Raw genomic sequence first — 19143 nt, 5'->3', positions numbered from 1 at the left:
GTGTCGCTTCCCTTACCCCGCCGGCCGGCTCGGAGTCCGATATCCCCCGAGCGGCAGAGGGGCCGCGGGCCCTTTAAGGGCTCCACCTGTCGGGGCCCACGGCTGGGCTGTGTGACCCGGAAGTGAACGTTAACCGGAAGGCACGGAGCAGGAGGTGACCCGGAAGTGAAGGCTCTGGGGGGAGGATGCCGCTGCCCGTCCAGGTCTTTAATTTACAGGTAAAAAGTCTCCCGAGGGCCGGGCCGGGCCGGGCCTGCGGGCGCCGCGTTGCCGGGCGCTCGGTGGCTTGTGGCCTCGGCCCCCGTGCGGCGGAGCCGGGTTTCCTGTCCCGCCGGGATCCGCTCCGAGCCCCCGGCCTGGGAGCGCTGCGGGGCGGCGGCGCGGCCCCTTCCCCGCGGGTCTCTGTTCCGCCAACGCGGCGGCGCGGGCTCTGGAGCGGGCGTTGCGGCTGCGGTGACCCGGGGCCGGGGACCGTTCGCTCCCGGGGCGTCCGAAGGCCTCGGCCTGGCGCGTTGTGCCGCCTTCGCCGCCGTATTTCCCGGCGCTTGGTTCTAACGGGCCCCCAGCTGCTCTCGAGCGCAGCTTCCCGATGGCCCGGCCTGGGGCGGCTCCGCCGGAGTCCGGAGCCGTTTGGCTCGGTCCGTTGGGTGCCGGGATGCCTAGGGGCTGTGCCTGTTTCGCTGCCCACCGGATTGTGGAGGCTCTTCCTTAGCCCTGCCAGTGGCGTAGCCTCGGCCGCTGAAAGCTGCGTTATAACATTGCCTGTAGCTATTCGTGCCTTTTGCACCTATAGCTGCTGACTTCTAAGGTCCCTAAACGGAATGAGTTGCAGAATATTCTGGTCCTGTTCTAGTGACTTCATATACTGGGGTGGCCAAACTTACTGATCCTCCAAACCACATGTGACAATCCTCAGACGTTTGAGAGCTGGGTCTCACCTGCTGGGGCTTCATCCCTGTGGGAGCTGCCTGCCCCAGCAGCTTCAGCCCCACTCCTGTTAAAGCCCCTTGCCCCAGCAGGTGTGCCGTTTGGGGCAGAAACCCTGAGACTCCCCTCCCCACTGGGCAGAAGCCCCTACTCTACCACTCTGCTGCAAGGCAGAGGTCCTTAGCTCCCCTTCTGCCAGTCTGGTTGGGGGAGAGTGGTAGAGGGAGGGAACTGCACTTTAATGGTAAAAGCCACATGTGGCTCCTGAGACACAGTTTGGCTTCCTCTATTATATACTACAATAGTTATTGCTAGCTCCACTCTGCAATGTACCATGTACATTACAATAGCTGCTGGTTACTTTATTCTACTTTCTGAGAACTATGCTTTAGCTATCTTTTTTATTTTATTGGACTATGATGTTAAACTTCTCCTGACTGCTGATCTTTCTGTAGGAGTTGTACATTCCTGCCAACAGAGCTGGACCAGGTCTTTTGAAACAACTGGTTGGCAGAAAATTCAGGGAGATTAATCTAGCTTGCTTATACCACTCATTACATGAACAGCATGCAAACAAGTATGTTGAAGGAAGGGACAATATTCCCAATAATTATAGCAGCTTTGCTGGGCTGCTTTCAAATATATTTATTTCTAAAGCAATATTCATTGTGTGCCAGTTACATGTAAGTTCTTGAGGTAAGGGAGTGTGGCCCAGTAAATCAGCAGGTAGAGAGGAGGTGAAGGCTTGCAGTGAAGAGGTAAGAATGTAAGAACCTATAAGCCACTGTTCAAACCCCAAAGGGAGTGGGAACGCTAAGCATAGGAATGTCTGGGGACTGCCCCGTGAATCCCTCTGCAAGTTAACTGTCTTTCTTCCCTTTAGCAGCCGGCAAGTTCTGTGTCAGGGAGAGGGGGTGCAGAGAGTCAGGACAGGATGAGGGATAGCTCAGCTCCCAGCTCAGCTTCTTCATCAGTGACAGATCTATACTGCACTCCCCACAGCAGTAGGTCAGACCTCTTCCTTCCGAGTACAGCAGGAGACTTCAGCTTGAGTGCCAGCTTGTCAGCTTGTACACTGCTTTATGAGGTACCTTAAAAAAGAGGGCACTCATGTGGGTTCAGAAAAACTTGGGGAGTGAGTGAGAGTGAATTGAGTTTTAACTACTCTGTGACAGTGAATGTTTGTACAAAAACTATGACTACCTGAAAAATGAATAACCAGTTTGAGATCAACAACCGATTGTGTACATTCTCTTCAGAATCCTAATTCAAAGTTACTGTGGTGAAGGCATTTCCCCCTGTCTTGGGGGTGGAGGATGGGGGGTTGGGGAGAGGAATCTCATGGGTGGGGGTGATGCAGGGTATTGCCCCATATAGTGATGGAAGAGGACTGTTCCTGTTCTGTATCTGGGCTTTTCCCAGCTGGATTTGTACATTATTGTTGTCCTGAGCACTGGTGTATATAATCACTGGCAGTCTCTCTCTCTCTGTCTCCAGAGAGAGAATAACAAACTATGGCAACTGAAAAACACTCCTCTGTATACTTATCTTGGCTTGCTTTTACTTTGGGCCTTGACAGAGTTCACTTAAATCTTCTTGTCACTCAAGTCGTGTCAGCATTGTCTACTTTGGAGTTATGCAATATGTCAGAGCAAATGGGGGGTGGGAGGGAGAGCCAATGGGTTGTCAGTTTTAGAACTAGGAATTCTGGAACTTCCATGACCCCTGTCAAAAAAATTTCACTTTCTACCCTTGATTCCTGGGGAAGAGCAGAATCTATGAAAATATAGGATACATTTCTAGTCAGGTCAGATTATTGGGAAGAAAAGATGGTGTTTTTTGCCAGAAGCTGGGAATTGGTGACAGGGGATGGATCACTTGATGATTACCTGTTCTGTTCATTGTCTCTGGGGCACCTGGCATTGGCCACTGTTGGAAGACAGGACACTGGGTTAGATGGACTTTTGGTCTGACCCAGTGTGGCTGTTTTTATGTAAAATACTATTCTCAGTGCTGTTTGCTTTTGCTGGCCTCCTTGTGCTTGGGTCTCCTGGGTGAAGCTTGAATATGACCCTGGAGTGGGGGAATATGGTGGTTATCTCTGAAGCATTATCTTATGGCATCAAAAAGGGTCATTGCTTGCAATACGTTCTCCACATCTTTGACTCTTTCCAGTCCAAGGGCTTGTCTGCACAGGGAAACTTACAAGTAGAACTATAGTGGTATAATTATACCACTGTATAGTTACACCAGTATAACACCTCAGCTGGGCACACTTACTCCAGAATAAGCATGCCTTTTTCCAGTATAGTTTATGTTGCTTTCAAAGTGACATGCTATGCTGGAAAAAGGCACTCTTGTTCCAGAATAAATTTGCACACAGGGCATTATAACTATATAGCAGTAAATTTCCCTGCATAGACAAGCCTTTACCTGAAGCATGTATTAATTCTTCATAAAGATGAATGGGGCAGTTCACACCTCCTACAGCTACTGTTCTAGGTTTTCTGCAGACCCTGTCTGCAGCTTACTTTGTTCATGGGTGTTTGTTTGTTTTTTTTTCCACAACCAGAACAGCTAGAGAGTTGTGGGGTTTTTTTGTTTTGTTTTTGTTTTTAAATAAGATCCCAGAGAGAAAGGTATTCGTTTCAGAGAGTTGCTGGTGTGGTGTATGGGTGCGCATTGGGTATTTCCAAGCGCCACTTGTAGTGCTATCCCTCAGCTGATAACCTGCCTGACCCTGCTCAGAAAAGATGCTTTTTGGAATATGCCATGCATCTCTGTGATGCTGCTACATGTTTAGAAGATATTCTCATGCTCCTGCATTTTCTTGCTTGAAAAGCTACTGAAGGAGGGAAAGTGTTGTGTGTGAATGGTAGTGAGCCGTTCTCACTCTGGAGGAGCCTTTAGTTCTGAGGAATGGGATTGTGTGGGAGGTAGGATCCTAAAGAGAAGATTTTTCAAGAGCAGTGTCTTCATTTCTCCATTACATGTGTGTTTAAGTGGAGTCTGTCTTGATTGTGAGCCCATCTTTGAGCAAGCTGTTTCCTGTGGGGATGTGAATGAACCATATTTGACCCCATATTTGCTGTTGCAGGGCGCAGTGGAGCCTATGCAGATTGACGTAGACCCACAAGAGGATCAGCAGAATGCACCTGATATCAACTATGTGGTGGAAAATCCAACTCTGGTATGTACTAATTGAGGGGCAGAGAGATGTTTGTGCTTGGCCTCTCCCCTGGAAGGCTCTATAGAGTACTCCACTGTCATTTCCCTCCTGTAAATATTTCAACAGCCGCCTGACAGCAACTCCTGTGTGGGAGGTGATAGAGTAACAATGAGCCTCTTTTCCTATGCTAATCTTTCTTGCATCTCCTGGGGGAGGGTTGGAAGTCGTCATATTGGTGGTGCACTGTATATAGCCTTGATGTAACTTCTGTTCTGAGATGGCTTAGTGCAGGTGTTCTCACAACAAATTTTTTGGTGGCCTCGGAGTGTAGTTACCAACTCTTGCTAGTGGCCATTCTGACAAACTTTCCTGAAAGATTTGGTTAACTTTAGGAAAAACAAACAAATATGCACATATACAGGTCCAAATCATTGTAATTTATTAATGTAGGTTTTTTTCAGACTCAATAATCAAAAGAATGTATAGTTGTATTTTGGTGCCCTTGGCCCCTGCTGCCTCCCCTGGCCTTCCACCGGTTGCCTCTGGCACCTGCTGCCTCTCCCCGTCTCGCATAGCCCCCATTGCCTCCCCCCCATTGCCCCAAGCACCCTTCCATAGCCTCTCACCCCACTCCTTGCCTCTTGACCACTGCGCCCTGTAAGGCTGGCCCTGCTGAAGTCCGACCGCTCTGGACTGAAGCCAAGAGCCGGAGCCCCACAGCTGGATTCAGGGTGTGGGAGGCCAAAGCCCTGAAGCTGGAGGGGGGCTGAAGCAAGAGCCCCACAGCTGGGGGAGGAGGGTTAAGCCCACCCCCAGAACCCTGTGGCTGAAGGGGTGTGTGTGTAGCTGAAGTGGGGGAGGGAGGGGTGAATCCTGCCCCTGAGCACTGCAGGGAGGAGGCGCTGCTTTGCCCTCTTCCCCATCTCTGCCCAGGAGACTGTTGTGGCCACAGGAAAACCCCTGGTAGCCACAGTGGCTTCATTTGAGAAATGCTGGCTTAGTGCATCCCTCTGATACCAGTAGGTGAATCTGCTTTTCTTCTCAGGCTTATGCTTTACCCTGAGGAGTTGATAGCCATGTTTCTTAAAGGGTATAATTATAATGGGGTTTTTATTCTTGAGTCTCAAGCTTCCCAGCTGAGACTAGCTGGAATTGTCAAAGCTAAAGAGTTTGGAAGGGCTGCATTCTCCACATGTCAGAAGGCAGAACGTTCTGATCCTGTACCATTTCCGGTACAGCCTTCAACAGCCACTCCTCTTTTTTTCTGAAATATTGACCAACTTCAGTTTATTTTATTAACTTTGTAAGGATGGTGGATAAGGCCCAGCCCCTGCAGAGGATACAAATAAACAGTCAAAATATAATATTAAAAAAATTGAAAGTTGCAAAGTCAAGCATTCCAAAGTTAGAAAATGGCATTAAAATGGCATCAAGCATTCCAAACAAAAATGGCATTAAAAGAACACTATTAAGGTTGTGAAGTCAAGCACCCAGACATCCGGAAATGCCAAAATTAAGGTTGCCCCTGTGAGTGTGCATTATGATAGTCTTTAATTACATGATCACATCCATTTTTTCCCCACAGGCCCCCAGCCTCATTCAAGGCACAAAATGGATAGTGTTCACTTAATGAGCAGCTATTCAATATTTTGTTTCTTCCTCGTTCTTCAGTGAGTGGCCCCAACCCTTATTTTCTGCACACTGTTCAAACTCTGCTCCAAAGACAGAATTATTAATTTCCTCATGAGTTTGGTATTATCACTCCAATACGTGAATGCTTCACAAATGTTTTTTTCAACACCTCTGTGAGATGAGGGGGTAGTATTCTCATTTTATAGATAGGGAACAGAGCCAGAGAGATTAAGGTCAAACATGTCCACTAACTTTGAGTGCCCAATTTGAGAGATCTAGGACCTGATTTTTCAGTGTATGTCACATTATATAGTGCTTCATATGTTCAAAGCACATCACCCATTGGTTTCAGTTGCAGATGTGAGTGCTCAGCTCCTCTGCAAAATCAGACCAAGACTGGCATCTATAAAACAATTACTAGCCAGCTGTGAAAAGTTTGCTTTAAGTGACTTGCCTGGCATCACATAGGATCTCTGGTGAAGAGGCACTGATAGAATGCAATTCTCCAGGGCAGCATTCAGCTGCCTTAACCATGAGACCATCCTTGTCTTCCTGCAGTCCCCTGACGCATTCACTACGCTCCTTCCATTAGCTATGGGCAGGCTTAGCCATCTGCTCATTTCCCTCCTTGGCTCCCAGGCCCCCTCCGCTCCCGGATCTTGTCCCCTCCTCATTTTTTGTTTCAGGCAGCTTTCAACTGCCTGGGTGTCAGCAGAGGGAGCACTGAAAGTGTAAGGAGAGAGAGTTTCTCTGCTTTTCTCTTCTAGTGCCTGAACCCAGACTTGAACCCTACCTGCCCTGCAGTATCCCAGAGCTGCAACTGTTTCAGGGAAAGTGTGATGCTGGACCCCATATTCTTCATAAAAATACTGTTATAAGATGAATGGCATAACTAAGATATGTTTTATGCAAGATAGGTCTTGTCAGATCATTGGAAAGGTTATGATTTACTGAATATGATTACCCTATTTGTATGCATGTATCATTGCTGTATATGAAGTTAGGAATATAAGCTCTGTATCAATTGCAAAAGTGTTTGCATCTGGGAAATGCTCACCAGACAGTAGGCAATCAGGCTGAATGGGCCATTAGGAAAGACAATGCAATGGGTCTTTGAAGATGCTGGTCTCCCATATTCCTGGAGTTCTTTCCTGTGGCCATTACAAATAAACCTTGTCTCATGGTTGCTTTGACACTTCAAGGTCATGTGATCATGTCACCTGGGACAGGACATCATCTTGAGCTGGTACTTTTCCACTGAAGGGGGATGGGGATCACACTGGGAAACAAAAGTTTCCCACCATATGTAAATCCTGTTTAAGGCTGGGAAATGAGTCAATCAATGTCCCTGGTCCTTCACTGAATCCCCGCCCAGGATGACTGCTGGAAATACCTAAGACTGATCTGGGGAGTAGAACTGGGACCCAAGCTGAGAAAGGTCAGACTGGGAAGGGTATACCTGGAGATTTAAGCTGCAAGCAGTGCAGCTTATCTTCAAGAAACGCTACAATCTGCATGAAACAACATTTAGGGTGAGAAATTACTGTTTGTAGCCGCTTTCTTTAACGTATGAATTAAGTCTAGTTTGTGTGTGTTGTTTTATTTGCTCAGTAATCTGCTTTGATCTGTTTGCTATCCCTTATCACTTAAAATCTGTATTTTGTAGTTAATAAACTTGTCTTTGTTTTCTATAAACCAGTTTGTACAATTCATATCGGGGGCGGGGGAGCTGTGCATATCTCCCTCCACATTGAGAGAGGTGGTGATTTTTATGAGCTTGCACTGTACAAATCTCTCTATACAGTGCAAGACAATATTATTTTGGGTTTGCACCCCAAAGGAGGTGTATACGTGAGTGCTGGGTAAATCGCTGAGCTGAATCCTCCCACACAGAGCTGATTTCAGTCTGTCTGCAGCTGGGTGTGGTCTTACCTGTGTGTGTGCTAGAGAAGACTTGAAGGCCTGGCCCAGCAAGGAGAGGGTGAGGAAGCCCAGGTTGGTGGAACGGGGGGGCTCAGTGGGACCCCAGTATATCAGATGGCATCATGGACTGGGGGTCCTGCTCAGTCTTGGGCTAGAGCATACTCAGTGTAGACAGACTTTTTGGGGACAATAGCTGTGAAGTTCTGGCAAGTTTTCTGAGCATGTGCAAACGGCGACTCCCCACCCCCCTAACCTCCCCCCCCCCCAAAAAAAGGGCTCAAATCTTAGCCAAATTTGGGCAGATTTTCACAAGTATATAAAAGCCATCTTCCTGCCATGTATAAATTCCCTCCTCCAAAGCATGGGGGTGTTGGAGATTCTCAATTGAAGAGCCCCAATAATTCTTTAACATGGGCAAAACAATGTATTTTTCCCTACCTTTGTTCTCAGAAATGGCTGAAACTTAAAATAATAATAATTCAGCCTGAGGCAGACATGTGTCTTGGAAATTTGAATGGTTAAAATTGACAAAGTTATTAGTAATTGAAAACAGGGTCTTATAGGGTATGTCTACACTGCTATTAAACACCCGTGGCTGGCCCATGTCAGTTGACTTGGCCTTGCAGGGCTTGGGGTACGGGGCTGTTTAATTGCAGTGTAGATGTTCAGGCTCAGAATGGAGCCCAGTCTCTGGGACCTTCCCCCCCCTTGCAGGACCTGCAGAAGAGCTCTGTTCAAGCACGAAAGATTGTCTGTCTCACCAACAGAAGTTGGTCCAATAAAATATGACACCCCCCCCCCCCCCCCCTGTATCTCTAAAACCCCCAGGGGGGGAGAAAAGGAAAAAGAAAAGTTTATGTTCTGCTGAGTGGTTTAATGTTTTCCAGTGGGGTTGGGCTGCAGGAACAGACTCTGCAGGACAGAGGGGGGGGCTTGTGGGCCACTCAGGTATTTGTGTTAGTGATGCTCTCTCTGGGCCTGGGTTTTGTTTGCAGGATTTGGAGCAGTATGCGTCTAGTTACAGCGGCCTGATGCGGATTGAGCGGTTGCAGTTCATCGCTGACCACTGTCCGCAGCTGCGGGTGGAGGCCCTCAAGATGGCGCTGTCATTCGTCCAAAGAACTTTCAATGTTGATGTGTATGAGGAAATCCACCGAAAGCTGTCAGAGGCCACCAGGTACCAGGAGGTGGTGGGAATCTGGAGTGCTGCTTTGACCATATCAGGGCAAATGTAGCACAGGAAAACCTCTGTGAAAGAGGAGATTGTGTGTAACAGCAAAATGCTCCTTGTGGAGATTAGATGAGAATCTGACATCAGACTGCAGTGAACTGACCCTGCCTACATCTTGGGCTCAGTGCTTTCTTAGAGATGAAATACACAGAAGGGTCTGTTCTCTCTCTGACCTTTCACATTAGTAAAGGTTAAACATGGATGTTGAGGACAGGCTAGACCTTGTAGCTGTTCTCAAATGCCTTATGTACATAGAGAGAGGTCTGTGCCTTGGGGAGGTTTGGAAATTCAGCTTCTATTGGGTGTTCTGCATTCTCTACGTCAAAAACCCTGTTTAAATGTTCACTTCTCTGACTTAGCCTTTCACAAATTGCAGCCTTGCTGATGAGGCTTTGGTTGTTAGCGATTAGCCTTGATACTTTCCTTATTTATCCACCGTTCCCAGCTTGATCTTTACAATGCAGTTATGATGCACATGATGATTTCTTGATTAATCTGCATTGGATGGGACCCTTCTATTGTGTGTAGAATCTTAATGCCTTGCATGGCAATGTATTGATGCTTATTGGTTTCTTGTGAGTTTGGGAGTAAATGTCAGTGGAACAGAATGGATTTTAAACTGGTTTAACTGAGGTAGAGAGACATATTATCTGACAAAAATATTGGGAGAGGGGAGTTCAATTCAAGCAGGAAGCACTGACCTGAGATAGGTAAATTAGGCCATTCTCTGGAGCTGCTTTTCCATTTGTGGCTGAGATATGGGCACTTCATTTAAAGACTGGGGGTATTGTGACCTCCCTTCTTTAGCCTGGTCCTGAAGTAATTTGCACGTTGCTGTCCAGCTGGTTGAAACCAATTAGGAAGAGAGCAAAGTGTAGGGAAGTGTGCACACATTGTATCTTGTATGGAGGTGCTTGAAGTAGGGTTGGTGACTCTTGATGCTCATTAAGTGGGTTAGTGGCTCACAGCACCATTACTGACTCGCTAGAATCAGATTTATGGAATAGGCTCACTCTGTTTTTCAATTAGTCAGGAACCTGCTTGTTCAGAACGTATCTGTAAAAGGAACACTTTTTTGAGGAAAAGTGTTTTTAACTGGCTGTGACAAAAAACAAGGCAACTTTTAAAATCCAATTAGAATGCAGATTTTCACTACTGATTATGGGCTTTCCTTTTCCTCTTGCCTCCTTATTGTTTAGATGGTTGCTCTTGTAATGCATGGTGCTGTATGCCAGGGGAACTGTGCCACATAAATAGAGGTTATAGCTTAACAGCCCAATTCAGACTCTTATTGGCTTGACTTTCAGAGAGCTGCAGAACACCCCTGATGCTGTCCCTGATGGTGGGATTGAGCCCCCTCCTCTTGATACAGCGTGGGTTGAGGCCACGCGGAAGAAAGCCCTTCTCAAACTGGAAAAGCTGGATACAGATCTGAAAAACTACAAAGGAAATTCAATCAAGGAGAGCATCAGGTGAGGAGGGAAATGCTTGATTGGAGTGGGAAAGAGCATTCTGCTCCCCCCGGGAGAATACAGCTCAGCGCCTGGGTTGCATTAGATGGGGCTGGGTGCAATGTCCATTTGAGTGGCACGAACAAGCTTTGTGCCTCTCCTTCCCACAGTCAATAGGAACCCTGCACTTTTCTGAGATTTTCTGCCTGTGTGCGCAGCTCACTGCTCGTCTCATCCTTCTCTCCAGGAGAGGCCACGATGACCTGGGTGATCACTACCTTGACTGTGGAGACCTCAGCAATGCTCTCAAGTGTTACTCACGAGCCCGTGATTACTGTACCAGTGCGAAGCACGTCATTAACATGTGCCTCAATGTCATCAAGGTAGGGAGCCATGCAGTGAGGGAATCGTACAATCTGCAGAGGAGTCCCTCTTGCATAGATGAGTTACACCTTTCTATCTCTGAAATGACCTTGGTCAGCCAGCAGATAGCACGATTTGCTTATTCTTTGATTTGCTCCCATTGCATTGTTGTATGTCTGTCTCCTTGCAGGTTAGCGTTTACCTTCAGAATTGGTCCCACGTTCTGAGCTACGTAAGCAAGGCGGAGTCCACCCCAGAAATTGCAGAGGTAAGAGGTTTCTTTCCCTTACAGATCTCAGATGTTTCCTCTGTCTGTGCTGTACCTCTTCAGTCAGGGTTGGCCAGACCTCCCCTCTCCCTTCCCTCACTCTCTATTGGACTTGCTCCATGCATCTTTCCTTCCCTCATTGCCCAAACTCTCACACAAGCCAGTGTTCTCCAGCCAGGGCCGGCTCTGGCTTTTTTGCCGCCCCAGGCAAAAAAGCCTCCGGCCGCCACACCCCCCCCCCCCGCGGAGGGGGGAAGGGAGGGCGGCCGGAGCCCTGGGGGGAGGGCGGCGAGCCCGGCCGTGGCCCCGCTCTCCCCGGGGGCCGGAGCGCCGCGCCGCCCCCCTCCAGGTGCCACCCCAAGCACCAGCTTGGTGGGCTGGTGCCTGGAGCCGGCCCTGTCTCCAGCTAAGCAGACTGTCAGTCCATCCTGCTGCTTGGTATGCTCTCCTCTCTGGGCTCCACCGCCCCTTTTATCTCCACAGTGACTTGTGCCTGGAGCACTTTACCTCTCATTGAATGGAGTAGGACCATGTCCTCTGACCACCTCTGTCCTGTGTTTGCCATTAGCCATACAAGGCTAGGCACTGTGTATGGTGTCCTTGTGGCCTTCCCTAAGGGGGTGGGGGTGAAACTACCTTCCTATTGAGAATGCTGCCTACCTTCCCAAATGGGTTCCTGGGTTTTAATATCCCTAGGGCTATCTGGGGATCCAGCTGCTGAGATCAAAGGGAGCTCCCAAAGCCAATTGGCTTCCCCCAGTACGATTAAAGGAAAGTGGTGGGAAGGGATCTGTTCTTGTCACTCACTCCTGCTCCTTTCACCCTCTAGCAAAGAGGAGAGAGGGACAGCCAGACACAGGCGATTCTCACCAAACTGAAGTGTGCAGCAGGTGAGTGAGCTCCTCTGCTTCCCGGATGCCACCAGGCTGTCTTCTCACCCGTTTGCGATTCCTGGGGGTTTACTGAAGGGGAGAGTGCCTCTCACCCAGCCAAGGAGTGCTCAGAATGTTCTCACTGGTCTCTGTACTTCACGTTCTCTTGGCAGGACGCAAACGCAGTTGACTGGATACAAGAAGTTTTGAGCAGGGAACCATCCTGGAGTTCCCATCCCTGACTGGTTCCTGCCCCTCCCCAAACTTCCCAAGGCAGGGCTCCCTAGTGCAGTTCATTTCAGTCTCTAGAATGTCACTTAACTGACACAATGTCTGCTTCCCCAAAACTGTGGGGGCTCTAGCAACTCCTCGGGATCCTGGTGCCCACTCCACTCTTCCATATTTCTTATTTATGTCCTAACTAGTACATGTATGGTAGCGGACAAAGAACTAACTAAGTCTGATTCCTAGGCTTAGCTGAACTAGCAGCTCGGAAATACAAGCAGGCAGCAAAGTGCTTCTTGTTGGCCTCATTTGACCACTGTGACTTCCCTGAGGTAAGAGGACCAAGAGAGGGCTGTGTGCAGGGGTCAGAGGGGAAGCTATGTTCAGTATCTGTCTGTGTAAGGTACTTATGGGCCCCCATCACGGTAGTATCCGAGCCCACAATCTGTAATGTATTTGGCAAACAGGATTATTCCCATTTTACAGATGGGGGAACTGAGTTACAGAGGAATCTGCTCAAGATCACACAGGAAGTCTGTGGTGGAGCCAGGGAACTGAATTTAGGGGAGGTCAGATAATGGAATTGAAAGGCTGGCTGCTGGGCATTATTCCAGCTTTTGGGGTCTGAGTGAAGCCTGGTTTTGGGGAGTGTCCATGTTTTCACTTGGTCCCACTGTATTTGTCAAGGGTCAACCTGTATTCCTGCTGTGGGAGGGGAGGGTCTGGGGGCTTAGCTCTGCCTTGCTCCATGTTACAGCATTCAGTGATGCTTCAGTTCTGGTCTCAATCTCTGTCTCTCTCTAGCTGTTATCTCCTAGTAACGTGGCTGTGTATGGTGGCCTCTGTGCATTGGCCACCTTTGACCGTCAGGAACTGCAACGCAATGTCATCTCTAGCAGGTAGGTGATGCCTGCCTGGGGAGGAGTTTGTGGGATGGGTACTGGAGCGTTGCTCAAGAATGGTCTCTGGTTGGAGGTGAGGCATGAGTTCCAGAACCCCACTTAGTTAGGTATCTAAACCTTAAATGTTAGCTGGGATTTCTCTATGAAAAGGCACCAGCTGAGACTTTCATAATAGCGACATAGGAATTGTCAGAATGGATCGGACAAAGGTCCATCTAGCTCAGTCTCTTTTTCTGACAGTGGCCAGCACCAGATGCGTCAAAGGATGGTGTAAGAACTGCTCAGTAGTAGTTGTGGGATAATCTACCTCCACATTAGGTCTCATCCTGGTCTCTAGTAGTTAAAGATTGGCTTAAACCTTGAAGTGGGATGTTAATATCCCTTCCAAAATTTGTCATTAATTATACCTGTGGATATTCATGATAGCCATACAAATATCCAGTATAATAACCCCCTAACTGATAAGGGTGCGTCAATCCTAAATTGAGGGGGTAAAGGAGTTGTCCTCTCTCTGTTAACCAGCCAGCTTCCCTGGCATGACAGGCAGGTGGCTTGCAGGGAGAGGTCAACAACATGCAGAGATTTGTGGGAGGGACTTTGGAGGTACTGGGCTCCCTGGAGAGGATCCGTGTCCTCTGTGGATTAAAATCTGTTATGCTGAGCCGTACCCTGCTTCTCAGCACACTGTGAGTAAAGGTAGTGTTCCCAAAAGGGAAGCTGAGCGCTGGTTAGCATAGTGCAGACAGGTGCTGCCCAACCCTGACAGTACTGATGCCATCTTGGTCCTGACCTGCCCCGCGCCACATACTTTTCCTATATTTTATGGAAGGGGACCTCCAGTACAGGCTTCGGCAGGAGGTTCTTGCCTTTCACTGACCCTGGCACCTTTGCTATGCTGAATCCACCCCTGCCCCCAACCCCAGAGAAAATGGGCTGTCCAGGCTGCTAGAGTGTTAACACTTGGAGCATCATAGGGCAGTGAGGAGAGTGTTCATAGCCAGGTATTGGGGTGATAGTGTTTGTGGGGTGGGTTGTGTCAATGACTGGTCCCAGGGCCTGACTACCGCTGTGTCTCTACAGCTCCTTCAAACTGTTCTTGGAGCTGGAGCCTCAGGTGCGTGACATCATCTTCAAGTTTTACGAATCCAAATATGCTTCATGCCTGAAGATGCTGGATGAGATGAAAGTGAGTCCGGGGGAGACGACATGGGGATGTGGGACCTCAGGGTTCCATGTGATGAGTGTGGGAGAGGGTGACATGGGGCCTGAGGGTTCTTCTCCTTTGTCGTAAGAAAAGCAGTGAATGTTCACATTGGCTGAAGTTGTAGTTGTTTCATGTTGGACTCTTCTGCTCTGCTGCTTGGTTCTGCGTGGGAGTGAACAAGAATCATGATTTAATTTTTTTAAATTGATTTTTATTTACATGTTGCTAGTTCTTTACTTCTCTTTCTATAGACTTAAATTGTTATAGTGGATGTTTGGTCCTTGTTCCTTTAATTAGTTGCTGGACTGTTACTAAAATTTCAGACTTTGCATTGATTTTTTTTCTGCCAAGAAGCTTCACGCTTAAAATGCACAATTATGCTGAAAAACCAAGTCCATGGCCTCATCAACAACTGCAGTGTGAGAACATATCTCAGTAGCTAAGGGTGGGATTTTCAACAGCATCCGAGGGACGTAAGAGCACAAATCTTATTGATTTTAGACAGAAAACCCTGATGAAGTCTAGCCTGGTCAAAGCATTTCAGCTTTCTTGCCTTATGGAAGTTTCAGTATATCGGAAGGTGGTGCTGGCTCCAAAAATAACATGGACTACTTGCTCATTAATTTAATGTGTGAATTTGTGGTCTTTTTATAGAAAGGAAAAAATGTTTTTAAAATCTGTAACTCTTAAGAACATAAGAATGGCCCTACTGGGTCAGACCAAAGGTCCATCTAGCCCAGTATCCTGTCTTCCAACAGTGCCAGGTGCCCCAGAGGGAATGAACAGAACATGTAATCATCAAGTGATCCATCCGCTGTCACTCATTCCCAGCTTCTGGCAAACAGAGGCTAGGGACACCATTCCTGCCCATCCTGACTAACAGCCATGGATGGACCTATCCTCCATGAATTTATCTAGTTCTTTTTTGAACCCCGTTATGATCTTGGCCTTCACAACATCCTCTGGCAAGGAGTTCCACAGGTTGACTGTGCGTTGTGTGAAGAAATACTTCCTTTTATTTGTTTTAAACCTCCTGCCTATTAATTTCATTTGGTGACCCCTAGTAAGTTTTTTTTTGTTTTTAGTTAAAATTTTAAAAATTGATTTAAAAAAAAAAAATCATTATTTTTATCCAGCCTGCTTCCTGCTCTAGCTTCTAATATTTTGCTCTTTCTTTTGCATAGGATAACCTGCTGCTGGATATGTACCTGGCGCCTCATGTGAGGACACTCTACACGCAGATCCGAAATCGTGCCCTTATCCAGGTAACTGTTCCATGCAAACTTGAGGAACGGGTAAGGGTTAGAGGTAGGACCTCTCTCCCACCATAAGTTTCAAAGGATTGGGGGTGGAGGTGGATGAACCTGGAAACTGACTGTATTTTCTTAATCTTAGTATTTCAGCCCCTACGTATCAGCAGACATGCGCAAGATGGCCACAGCATTTAACACCACGGTGGCAGCGCTGGAGGATGAGCTGACCCAGCTGATCCTGGAAGGATTGATCAATGCCAGAATAGACTCTCATAGCAAAGTGAGTGTCCCCACACCTCAGTCTGTTTCTGATGGCAAGTGCTAGGTTGTTGCTGTACCACCGTCTTGGTTAATACAGCAGGAGTGTTGCTTTTTAATGACGAGCTCCTGAAGAACTGTTTCACTCTCCCTCTCTTTGCTCCTGGAATACTGTTTGAAGCTGCATTTGCTTGTATTGAGGGTGTGTTTGCCTAGCTGATATGTCAAGGGTTTGAGTCCTGTAGATTCCTCCTGGTCTGTTGTGTGGAAGGAGCTTCCTAGTAATCGAGCCCCTTTCCAGTTTCCGTGTTGAGTTCTTCTTGTTGGTTACAGATTCTTTATGCTCGGGATGTAGATCAGCGCAGCACCACCTTTGAGAAGTCCTTATTAATGGGCAAAGAGTTCCAGCGACGTGCCAAAGCCATGATCCTGCGGGCAGCAGTCCTGCGCAACCAGATACACGTCAAGGTGAGCAAAGGGCCCCTTTGTCATGGAATCTGAGATAAAGGGCAACCATTTGAATGATGTGGTGCAGAGGGGTAAAAGCTGGTGACTAGGGACTCTAGGGAAAGAGGTTTGCTGTACCCACAAGAGGATGGATTCTGAGAATGTTAGAGAATGGAGCTTGCAGCTAGCAGGACAGATCCTGGTTACTATTTACTCCAGTCAGTAGGTGAGTGGCTGGTTAAATTACAACAAAGGAATTAATTATTCATAACTTTTATTTTCATGAGGGAAATTGAAATACATATGTTGACTGGAGCAATCCTGCCCAAGAGATGCTTCCGCAGGTCAGTGCCCTGGAGAGAGCAGGCTGACTGCTGTATAAAGTATTCACTGGATTCTATTGATGCTGTCGTAGTATGCTCATCCCTGTGGTATCTAAGTGCCAAATGGCATTCAAGTTCTGAATGGGTATTTGATTCAAGTTAGGTGACCCATCACACACCTTGAATAGCTGAAGTGAATAGTTTGCAAACACCCCATAGTCTGTAAACTGTTGTGCAAATATTTGTGAATAACCAATTCTTTTGCAGAAATAGTGAATGATTTATTAACAGAAAAATGATTGAAACTTAATATTTATTTGCAACTAAATAAACAAGCTTTGTGCTCCTGGTGTGTAGGGCCCACTCTCTCCACTCAGTTCCTGCTGGGAAAGAGGGAAGGCTGAGCTGAGAGTGCCACTGTCCTGCTGTATGGTTTACGTGTGCTGAGCTTGCCCTCTTTGGGAGTGTTCTGTGTTTAGAGCCCTGGTGCAGGGGCAGTTCCAGCCCCTCACTAACCAGGGCTGTATTTTGGTTTTCTTATTGCAGTCTCCTCCACGAGAAGGTAGCCAAGGCGAGCTCACTCCAGCCAACAGCCAGTCCCGAATGAGCACCAACATGTGAAAATCTTCATGTACAATCAAAGAACTCCCACACTTCCCTGCCCCAGCTGTTTGTCCTATGTCCTAACCACAGACTACTGAGCTTCACAAACTATCCCTGTCATTCTCTCTCTCTCTCTCTCTCTCATTGGGGCTGGGAGGGTCAGGGCTGATGGTGGGGGCTAATGTTCAGATTCACATAACTTAATTCCTTTAGAACAGAAGCTGTCACTAAATGCGGCGTCCCTGGAATTGTCCATCATTTCATTGCTGGTTGCATGTTCTCTGCCCTCTCCTCTGTATCCTCCACCGCAGAAAGAACTGGTAGTGTATTTCAGAGAGATGCTGATCTTGGGTCTCTTCAGCTGCTGTTAGAGCTTTCCAGGATCAGAACTGCAAAGGAAGATTGTAAGTTCGATGGATGGGGGTGTATCTAAAGGAAGACTGTTTCACTGACCTGAAAGTGTTGCCTTGTCTCTGAGCAATGCAGTGCTTTTCCTTTACTTCAAAGACCTCAGACTGAAATGCTCTCAATGGTATGGGCCCAGAATTCAGCCAGAGGGGAGCTCCTCTCAGGAAGCACATTCTAGGACTTCTCACCCACCCTGGGAAATATGGCACCACTTCTGCGTACTCAAAGGCATTTATTTCAGGTTGTTGCACTTACCCTGGATCCAACCTCTTTCAATCTGGCCTGTCCCTTTTTCAAAGGCCTGTTTCCTGATTTGTTCCAACATGCATATCACTTGGCTTTGGATTTTGGTGGTGGTTCGCCACTGCAGTAAGGCTCCATCTTGTGCAAATACTGTTGCTTGTCCGTTTTACTTCATCAGCATACAGTGGCTTCTTAACCTGTGCACCAGTGGCTCCTGGTGGCATAAGTCAATGCCATAAAAATACAACACATCAGGTCTGGGGCAGAAACCAAAATAAGCCAGCCCAGGTGTCTGCTCGGCAGGTGCATCTGTCCCAACTTTCCTTTTATAAATGGGTTTAAGGTGGCAGCCCAGACCCGTATAGTGTTGTATTAATGAGCGTAGTTAAGTGTTGAATGGTCTGGAATTACAGCATCTTTACATTAATCCAGTCCCATAGGACAAAGTTAAGAATTTTGATCCAGTCCTGACTGGTCCAGCAATTTACTACAAACAAATGTTATTGTTAATGCTATTTTTGTTTTAAAATAAGTCGTTATCTCTAGTGCATTAAAGAGGGTAATTAAAAAGCTCATTGCAATGTTTGGAGTTTTGTGTTAGTTGCTTTTAGCTTTGTCTTGATTCTTTTCTTTTATACTAAACTTGGTGATTTGACAGGCTGCTGTTTTGAGCATTTTAATATGGTTGGAGGTGTTTCGAAATAAGGTAATATCACTTGTATGAGGAGGTATGAAGAACGCCGCTCGATGGAGTTTTACTCTCTTGCTTTTCTGGCAGCCATGTGTAAGATGCATTTGTGTAGTTGCTAAACTGCAGCAGCTTCCTCCATTTGCAGATTTCTGTTGCTGAAGCATTTTGTGGCTTATGTGGAGAAAGTTGAGGCAATACTTACTGTGAAGTCTTTGGTTAGGTGTTGTCCATATTTTGGAATTTCAGTAACTGCATTAATCCAGGCCCATCTTTGGAAGGGCTGAACTCACCTGAATAAGATCTGGTTCCAGGAAGCTTGGCTATTTTACCCTGGTTCTCAGAAATACCGGACTAGTGTAGACCAGGCCTGAGTCTATTTTAAGGCTGTGCAAAGGCCTACCCAGCCCCCAGTGTAAATTAGAACAGCCTCAATGGTCAGAGGCAGCCAAGAATAGTTGGAGTGCAGTGTGCTATGGCCCCTTCTCTTCCCCCTCCCAAGGTCCAATATTCTGTGGTCCTTACCCAGAGGCTTGGGAGGGGAAGAGTGTTGAGCTGCTTTGACAGCGGAGGCACCCCCTTACACAGTAGATACTCTCTAAGGGCCACTTCTACACACTTTATGCTACTGTAGTGATCTACAAAGTTTATGTCCCTAGAGAGAATTGGGTCCTTTCTATCTGAGGCATAAATTTCTCAGCCATCTGGTCACCAGCAGAGATTGAGAATACTTTGTTCTTGATCTGAGACCTG

At 47.3% G+C, this 19143-nt stretch overlaps 2 protein-coding genes across 3 annotated transcripts in view; one reads left to right on the top strand and one right to left on the bottom strand.

The window, feature by feature from the left end:
* RFNG (RFNG O-fucosylpeptide 3-beta-N-acetylglucosaminyltransferase) overlaps window positions 1–106 on the bottom strand; it is an 11443-nt gene extending 11337 nt beyond the window's left edge. The window contains exon 1 of the mRNA XM_026654505.1: window positions 17–106. The gene's annotated coding sequence lies outside the window, so the exon portion shown is untranslated. The remainder of the gene's footprint in view (window positions 1–16) is intronic.
* Window positions 107–134: 28 nt separating this feature from the next.
* GPS1 (G protein pathway suppressor 1) lies at window positions 135–18283 on the top strand. Of its 2 annotated transcripts, none has more exons than XM_026654502.1 (14): window positions 135–218; window positions 4025–4117; window positions 8647–8828; window positions 10190–10354; window positions 10581–10716; window positions 10887–10964; window positions 11794–11854; window positions 12308–12393; window positions 12866–12960; window positions 14044–14149; window positions 15352–15432; window positions 15563–15700; window positions 16012–16146; window positions 16995–18283. In XM_026654502.1, the coding sequence occupies exons 1-14, from the start codon at window positions 186–188 to the stop codon at window positions 17067–17069; spliced, it is 1464 nt and encodes a 487-aa protein (XP_026510287.1). In that variant the 5' UTR covers window positions 135–185; the 3' UTR covers window positions 17070–18283. The 2 variants fall into 2 exon arrangements, with proteins under 2 accessions (XP_026510287.1, XP_026510286.1); XM_026654501.2 differs by lacking the exon at window positions 135–218 and adding an exon at window positions 1668–2014.
* Window positions 18284–19143: the final 860 nt, after the last annotated feature.

Source organism: Terrapene carolina, unplaced genomic scaffold (assembly GCF_002925995.2).
Source record: "Terrapene carolina triunguis isolate 2854851 unplaced genomic scaffold, T_m_triunguis-2.0 Scaffold192, whole genome shotgun sequence".
In the NCBI taxonomy this organism is placed as follows: domain Eukaryota; kingdom Metazoa; phylum Chordata; order Testudines; family Emydidae; genus Terrapene; species Terrapene triunguis.
This window is presented reverse-complemented; position numbering and strand designations above follow the sequence as displayed.

Excerpts from the sequence above, each read along its gene's own strand:
- GPS1 (XM_026654501.2), top strand. The coding sequence starts at position 1,862 with ATGAGGGATAGCTCAGCTCCCAGCTCAGCTTCTTCATCAGTGACAGAT. Across the intron at positions 4,118-8,646 it reads TGGTGGAAAATCCAACTCTG|GATTTGGAGCAGTATGCGTC; the intron begins GTATGTACTAAT and ends TTTTGTTTGCAG. Across the intron at positions 15,433-15,562 it reads GAAATCGTGCCCTTATCCAG|TATTTCAGCCCCTACGTATC; the intron begins GTAACTGTTCCA and ends TCTTAATCTTAG.